Here is an 8,181-nt window from a genome sequence, read left to right as displayed (position 1 = left end):
ACACACACCCATGCCATACATACACACCCCAAACCACATACTATGCCCACTCACCCACACCCTACCATATACCACACCACATAAACGCCCCCACACATACACACACACCATACACACACCATCCCACTACCACCCCCCACCAACCCCCGGGGAATAAAGCTAAACAGAAGCTGAGCAGACTAAGCCTGGGCCTGAGTCAGGAGAAGGTAACTTGGAAAAGGCAGGTCCCGAGCCTCTTACTTCCAGAGGAGTTGGGCAGCAACTTCACATTTCTGTTCATCCCACTGTAAAGCAATTTGGTGAGTCACCTGCCTTAGGTAAAGGAGCGCCTGCTGTGAAAGGCTGGCCTGACTTGGGGACATAAGTGAAATAGGGGTCTGGAGGGGACAGGTAGGGGCTCCCCAAGGCAGCTCTCCAGTGCTCCGCAGGCCAGGCGACAGAGGCTGGGCGGGCTTCTCTTTGGAAGCGAGAACAGCAGGGGGCGGGGGTTCACAATGACTTTTCTCAGAGCAGACAGGCTGTGTTAGCCAGGGTGGTTCTGTTCTTCCTTGCCCTGAAGTTACTGAACACCATCCAAAGAAATGACCTCACTTCCACATCTGTAAGCAGAAAATTTCTATTTCTTTGAGCTGCCAATAAAGCTCTAACAGGCCATAGAGCTGACATGGGACCCAAGCCTGGGCTATGGCAAGCCCTTTCTTCTCTCTCTTCTGCCTGCAAAGGCCTGTGGGTCCTGAGCCCCTCACGCAGACCCTGGTGGGGTGTCACAAGTGCCACGAGGGACGTTACAAAGACTCCCTCCCGGACCTTAATCCCCTGATAGCTTTGGACCTTGTAAACCTTGTTTGTCTGAGACTAACTCTCCAAGCCTGTGTGGTGTAGGGAGGAAGGCTTCCAGCAGGCAGAAGTGGGCTCTGTGTTTATCTAGCAGTCCGCTCAGTCCCTTCAGACCTCCCTCCCCAAAAGGATTCAATGCTGACCGGAGCTCAGAGCTCGCTTTTACACACTGGTTCTTCTTTGGAGGCTGGCACTCACCCAAGGCCCACTCAGAAACGCTGCTGGAAGCCCGGGGAGGAATGAGATCTATACTGGCTCACACTGTGTGTGCCAGGGAGGCTCAGTCTCCCTGCACATCCTCAACAGTTTCAAGGGAGGCGCAGAGAACTGAAGGACTTGGCCGGCCAGACCTCCTGGCTGGGCCTTTCCCATCAGGCCACCTCACTATCCCTTTAAAGGAGCACTTGGCCGTGGTGGGGATGAGGAACTGAGAAGAGTGCCTGCTTGGTCTTAGCCTCCTGCCTTCACTGACAACAGGAAGTCACCAGACAGCGCCGTGAGCCAAGTCAAAAGAAAAAGGCCAAGACTTCCTGTGTGTCTCCTTTCTCCACAATGGGAGCTTCCCACTAAATCTATTCCCGCTTCTCCCTCGACTGCTGGGAGCTAGGGGGCCCTGAATGCCTTCCCTTCCCACCAACCTCCTCTGTCTCGCCTACATGCCTAGTTCGCCTTCACCGGGGAGGTGAGACCTTTGCACCTGCTGTCACCTCTTAGCGCACCTGTTCCTCACGCATCCCTTTTAATGCTACCTTAAGAGAGGGCTTCCTGACTGCCCTCATCCCGTGAAGGCATCACTATTTAATTATGTTTTCAACAGCTTTATCAGCTGTTGAATCACATACTCCATAGTTCAATCACATCGACAAGAGTTACACAATCACCAGTCAGTTTTAGAACATTTGCTTCTCTCTTGTACTCATCATTACTAGCTCACCCAAGGAACCCCTAATCCAGATACTGGCTCAATAGATTCACCCATTCCAGATTCCATATACAAAACAAACAAACGCAAACGAACAGTAACAAAATAAAACAGATAGAAACCTCAGTTGAAAAGAAACCAGAAAATATTAAAAACTAGAACAAATTTAAAATGGCTCAACAGGGAGCTCAAATGATACGGTATTAAATTTTAACCCGACTATCTGCAATAATCCACTTTCCAATACACTCACTCTGCATGATGGCAAGGCTGTTCACATGCCTGATCTGTGGTCAGAGGGAATTCCGAAATGGCATCACTTTGGGATGATCTCATTTCTTTCTAACTGACGAGCTCGTGCTCTGTCTGCCGCTCCACAATGTCAGCCTGAGGGAGCAGGGGCCTCATTCAGCTCACCACTGACTCATCAGCACCCAGTAGGTGTCCGGCTAATGTGCACGGAACAAAATACACAGCTGTAGCCACACTAAGCTCGTACTAAGCATATCTCCACAGAGCTCTAAGCACTCTAGCCTTGCTCATTCTTATTTTAGAGATCCTGCTGTAGATGTCTCTTCTGTTTGGATCTGGGTACAATGGAAGCACCCAACAGAGGCTGCTCTCCTCCACTTGCCTGGCTGTCGGGCCCAGGGTCAGGGGGCTGAAGGGAACCCTCTTCCTCCACAGCCCACAGAGGGGTCTATGCCAAAGGGTTCTGGCTTTCGACGGCCCCGTCAGTCAAGCATTCAGGGCTGTCCAGTCACCACCCTTGGCAGACTGTGGAGGAGGACTCCTTGTTAGGAAAAGACCTACCCAGGCAACACCCGCACTGATTCGCTAGTGTATTGGGGAGGCACATCAGGCCCAGATCTCGGCTCCTTGAAGGACAGGGGCAAACACAGGGCAGGAGCAAGGGGTGAAGACATTTCTGCAGCACGGGGTCTGGGCATCTCTTGGAAAGGCTGTGGGGCTACTCAAGGCAGAGGCAACTGCCCAGTGTGTACAAGAAGACTACCCAGAGCCGGGGACAATTTGGCCTGTCAGGGGGACCCTGCAGACTTGCAGAGCTGCTTCTTGAGGGCCGAGGGCTCTCCTGCAGCTAGTCTCTCTGCCAGAGAGTCTCACACAGCCTAAGACAGCTGAGTGACCTGCTCACTCAGGTACAAGCCTGTCTTCTCATTCCCAGCAGGTGCCTGATTATGAGGAACTCAAGGGTGAGGTTTCGCTGCCTCCCCAGAGACTTCTCGTTCCTTCTGCCTCCCTGAGTCCCAACCCCAACAGGAGCAGGGGCTCCCCTCCATCTCCACCACTCCTGGTCCTTCCTCAGGCCTGCCCACACACCCTGGCCAAGCATCTTCCCCAGGGGTGTGTGCAGCTCTGTATGTGAGGCTGTTACACGGGAAGAGGAAGGTGGAATCTGGAAGCACTCTCTGGGAGGCCGCTGCCCATGTGAACCCGGACTTGTAAACCCAAGGGGCTATAATAAGCAACCTCACCTCTAGGGCTGGGGACAAGCTTGGCTTTTTAAAGCCTGGGCTATTTATGCTGTAAACTGACCTCCTTCTTTCCTTCCCACTGGGCTTGCTCACCCAGACTCGATTTCTACCCAAGGCTCAGCCCTTGGCTGGGACCACAGCACCCCTGTGGCCAACTGGCCTACCACAGCTCTTAGCCCCTAGCCACAAGAGATCCGAGAACCAGCACAGAGGCCAAGGCCTCATTTGAGAAGGAGTCTGAGCAAGCACCCAGGAAGGCCTGTCAGAGAGTCAAATGTGTTTCAGTCCAGCAAGCTAAGGCATAAGGCTCCCAGGAGGAGCCAGAGGTAGGACTCTGCTGAGGCAAAGGCCACTCTTGAAGCAAACAGCCACCTAACTCATGCTTCAGTGTTAGGAAGGGCGGGGCGTGGGGGTGGGGGTGGGGTGTAGCAATGGTAAACCAGGAACTGGCTCCACACATGGCCGAGTGCCAGCCCCTGGAGAATGAATGTGGGAACAGAACAGCCTTGTGGAGCTGAGCCCCGCCTACCTGCTTATCCTGCAGGTCCGAGGAGAGCTCATAGCTCTCAGAGAGCGAGCGCGAGCGCTTGATGGCCTCTTCCTCAGCCTGCTTGCGCAGAATGGAGGTGGAGTGCTGCAGCTTGGGCCTCCGAGCACGCTGCTGCCCCGGGGGCCCCGAGTACAGCCCATAGGCCCCCAGCGATGGGTGCTCGTAGTGGTCAGGGCTCAGGCTGGAGCCGGGCACCAGGGGGCCCTGGTGATAGGACGAGGGGCTGTCCAGCGATGTGCCCGTCTCACTGCTGGGTGCTTCGCCCTCCACACTGTAGGAGAGAGAGAGAGGAGCTGTGAGTATGGGTCGGAGAGGGAGGGGGGAAAATGAGAAGCTGATACCAAGGGCTCAAGTAGAAAGAAAATGTTTTGAAGATGATGATGGCAACAGAGGTACGAATGTGCTTGACACAATGGATGGATGTATGGATTGTGATAAGAGCTGTAGGAGCCCCCAATAAAATGATTTTTAAAAAAAAGATTACAACTATTACAAGATCTTTTGGCACAACCATTAAAAGAAAAAAAAAAAAAAAGATCTGCGAGTAGGAACCAGAGGCCATGGGTCACGGGAGGGGGCAATCACCACTCACCACGTGGCAGGAGGGTCCCACACTCTCCAGGAGGGTCCCGCCCTCATCCTCCCTCCACCCAGACCTCCGCTCCGCCACAGGGGCCCTCCTCACTCAGACTAGCATCTCTGTGCAAAGCAGTCCAGCAGGACACTTATTCTCAGTACCCTCACGAGTGTCAGCTCCTTGAGGACGGGACTCCCTGTTGTCCTGTTCTCTGACGCACCAGAGCAGTACAGTACACACAGGCCTGACAGCATGGATCCCAGCACCTTCCCTCCTCCTTCCACCCTGCAGGATTCAGTACAACACTGAGCTTCTGCCTTGTAGTAATCCTTGTACTAATCCAGGCACGTGAGGCTGCACTGCACACCTCTTTGGGGCCAGGCACTGTGTGGGTGCTGCGCATGCCCGTGTCTTAAGATCAAGCTGTGAAGGAAACAGCATTCTCTCTGTGGCTGAGAAACTGAGCCCATGAAAGGAGAGGCATACCCAAACTCATTCACGTTGGCTGTACGTAGGAGTCAGGATTAACGCGAGTCCCCATCCCCACTCCTCTCAGTGTCTCCTCACATCAAGGCCAAGGGCAGGAATGAGAGTGCCTGGCCACTTCACTCCTCCCAAACTCATGAAGCTGAGCAGCCTTTTCGATTTTACAGATGGTGGTTTCCACTGTAACTGCTCTTCAGGGTGGGGCAACAGGGAAGGGAGGGCTTCGTGAGTGGCTTCTGACGCCACTTCTGGCAGCAACATCTCTAGTCGTCCCGTAGTTTCCTGTCTCTTTGTCTCAGTGGGAAGGGGCTTTATATACCCTCTGATTACCTGAGGCCAGAGGGGAGGCCCCACTGGAAGCCACAGGGCAGAGAGGAGGAGAAGGACGGTGCCTCTTGAACCGACTCCTTCTTCAAAGGTCCCCACCTTCAGAACCAGGTGTCTGGGGGCAAAGGCTTTGTTCTCTGCTTGTCCCTGCCACAAGCTGACTGTGGATAAGGGTGGACTGCTGCCAGGCCCCTGCCTCAGTTCCAGGAACACAGGCGGGTTAGACCAGATGCCGCCCAGGATGAAAGTCACCTAGGCCTCCCCACTCTCCAGCCATTGAACAGCTTCCTTCAGCACAGTCATGTGTGAGGCTGGGGATGCACAGGGGAGGAGAGGAGAGAGGAGGTCGGACTAGGTGTGCATATCGCATGGAGAAACAGGAAGAGCTGGCATTCCTCCCATCCTTCCAATGACGCTTGGGCCGTGCCTCGCAAGGAAGACTCGGTGCCTTGGTACACGCCTGCTGTCTAAAAGATGGAGTGGCAGCTGGTGACAGGAGCTCCAGGAGACCCTCAACTTACAGATGCCCTGGAAGGAAGCCCCCTCCCCAGCTGTAGGATCCCTGCTCCTCCCTGCCTAGCTTTGCAACCTGGGAGCCCACCACATGGAAATGTTTGCACACACCCATCCTCCAAAATGGGAATGTTGTAGTCAGGGACTGAATCTGTCTATCCAAGCAAGATGATGGCAGGAAACAAGCTGTCCCGGAAGAGGCAGCCGGGGCTCCGATTATGAGGATATCATTTAAACAGGCTCATAACCCTGAGTTAGCATAAACACGGTGACTGAGGAGCAGTTTCGCCAGGCCCCAGGACACAAACTGAGTGCTCTGTTTCTGAGCTGTCAGGGGGCTCGGCCAGGGAGTGGTAGCTGGGAGATTCACCCCAGGGTCCTGATAAGGCTGGGTAAGCAAACCATCTCCAGTGCTTGCAACGTGTGAATGATCTGATCCTGCGCCAGCCCTTTCTAATCCGGCCTCTGGTTCGCCATGCTCAGGCCTGAGCACTGTCCACATCCCCAGCCTGTGTGGTGTGGGGCTCAGGGCCCAGGGGAGCGGACTGACATCGGGCCTGGGCCTTGCCCTGGGATGGGAGGCGGTGTCAGAATCTGGAAACCTAAATGATGAATCAGGGCAGGGTATTGCAGGAGGCCTTACCTCCTGGGGAGAGATATACCATAACTGGGAATGAGGTAGTTGTAGGGAGGGCAAGAAGTTTCTGGAACAGGGCTAGCCCAGGATTCCTGTCCGGTGTGGACAGATTCCAGAGGATGCTTGGGAGAGGACCCAGCCTGCCCTTAAGGCTACCCTCTCGACAAGGATGTGGTCTGACACCTACAGTTTCCCCTCGTCGTCTTTCGGCGCAGGCCCCAACCTCTCCCATCTCGCATCAGCTCTGCCTTCAAGAATCTGCCTATTGCCTGCACTCAGCTCAGCCACCTTCACCTTACCTGCTCTCTGGGCGCCCACCCTGCACTCAGCTCAGCCACCTTCACCTTACCTGCTCTCTGGGCGCCCACCCTGCACTCAGCTCAGCCACCTTCACCTTACCTGCTCTCTGGGCGCCCACCCTGCACTCAGCTCAGCCACCTTCACCTTACCTGCTCTCTGGGCGCCCACCCTGCACTCAGCTCAGCCACCTTCACCTTACCTGCTCTCTGGGCGCCCACCCTGCACTCAGCTCAGCCACCTTCACCTTACCTGCTCTCTGGGCGCCCACCCTGCACTCAGCCCCTTTGGCCCTGCAGTCTCTACTTCCCCAGCAGTCAGCGGAGGGCTATGAAAACACAAGGCAGACCCAAGGCCTCCTGGGCTCCCCATCACTCACAAAGGAAGACAGTGTCCAGGCCAGGTCTTTCAAAGCTTCGCCTGGTTGGACCCAGCCCGGCTCCTCCTTGTGCCCACTCTCTTCTGGGCACACTGGTCTTCTTCTCAAAGGTGTTGGCGTGCTCCTGCCTCAGAGCTTTTGTGCTGGCCGCTCCCCGGGCCGAGTTCAGGTCCTCACCACTTCACCTCCTGACTTAATCTCACCTTCTAAAGGTGGTACAGCCTCATCATCTGATTGTAAAACCACTGCTAATCCCTCAGTGTTCCCTCAGTTTTGTCTCCATCACATTGTCACATGTGGTAAAATTATAATGCATTTTTATGTCCAAAGAGGGTGGGGAGATGCGTGTGCTTTGCTTCCTGATGTAGACATGGGTGCTCAGAAGTCTTTGCTGATGGAGTGTGGGCATTTCCAAAGCCTGCTGGGGGCCGGGCCTGGAGCTCTTCACCACATGCCCCTGCGGGGCCTTGGTAGACATCTCATGCCCATTGTGCCCAAACTTAACTCTCACTCTCTTCCCCATCTTAGGGCTGGTGCCATCACCCACCCAGTGGCTCAGTCACCATCCGGGGTGTCATCCTGCCTGCCAGTTCCCATCTACCAATTCAATCTGTCACCAAGTCCTGGTGAGCTTAAATGAATGGCGCCCCTTGAGTTGTGCCCTTTCCAATCCCCAAAATGAAAACCAACCTCAAATCACTGCAGTAAGGGAGGGACCTCATTACTACCAAGAGTGGAACACATCCTTATGACCAAGAACCTCCGAGACTTAGAGAAAGGCACATGTCAAGACACAGGGAGACCTGCCTCTAAGGAATAAGGATGCAATAGCTGGGGAGAGGAGGACCTTCCTCCAGAGAAAACAAGAGAGCCAGCCTCCCCTTAGAGCTCACACCGAATTCAGAGTTGCTACTGCCTTCTCGACTGTGAGAAAACACATTTCTTTGTTAAAGCCCCAAACAATAACAACACATTGCACCAAAGAGGGAATAGGCAGGCCATCCTTCGGCAACCTGTCTGGCTGCACCAGTTTCCCCATGAGGACAAAGGTTCGCAGAGCACACCTCTCCTGTGGGGCTCATGCACCCTTCCAGAACTAGAGAGCCTGACTTCTCAGGGGTCTCAGTAGAAGCTACAGATTATTTTGAACTAAAAGAGTC

At 54.4% G+C, this 8,181-nt stretch overlaps 1 protein-coding gene across 6 annotated transcripts in view; it reads right to left on the bottom strand.

Moving 5' to 3' along the window:
- Positions 1 to 8,181, bottom strand: part of IQSEC1 (IQ motif and Sec7 domain ArfGEF 1) — a 216,882-nt gene that overhangs the window by 56,871 nt on the left and 151,830 nt on the right. For all 6 annotated transcript variants that reach the window (XM_045290040.1, XM_045290039.1, XM_045290041.1 and 3 more), the window contains exon 2: positions 3,785 to 4,076. In XM_045290040.1, coding sequence (XP_045145975.1) covers positions 3,785 to 4,076 — 292 coding nt within the window. The remainder of the gene's footprint in view (positions 1 to 3,784; positions 4,077 to 8,181) is intronic.

The sequence above is a fragment of the Echinops telfairi genome, unplaced genomic scaffold, assembly GCF_000313985.2.
Source record: "Echinops telfairi isolate 266 unplaced genomic scaffold, ASM31398v2 ScPeMD7_31;HRSCAF=116, whole genome shotgun sequence".
In the NCBI taxonomy this organism is placed as follows: domain Eukaryota; kingdom Metazoa; phylum Chordata; class Mammalia; order Afrosoricida; family Tenrecidae; genus Echinops; species Echinops telfairi.
The sequence above is the reverse complement of the archived record's forward strand: the minus strand, read 5'-3'. Positions and strand labels throughout refer to the sequence as shown.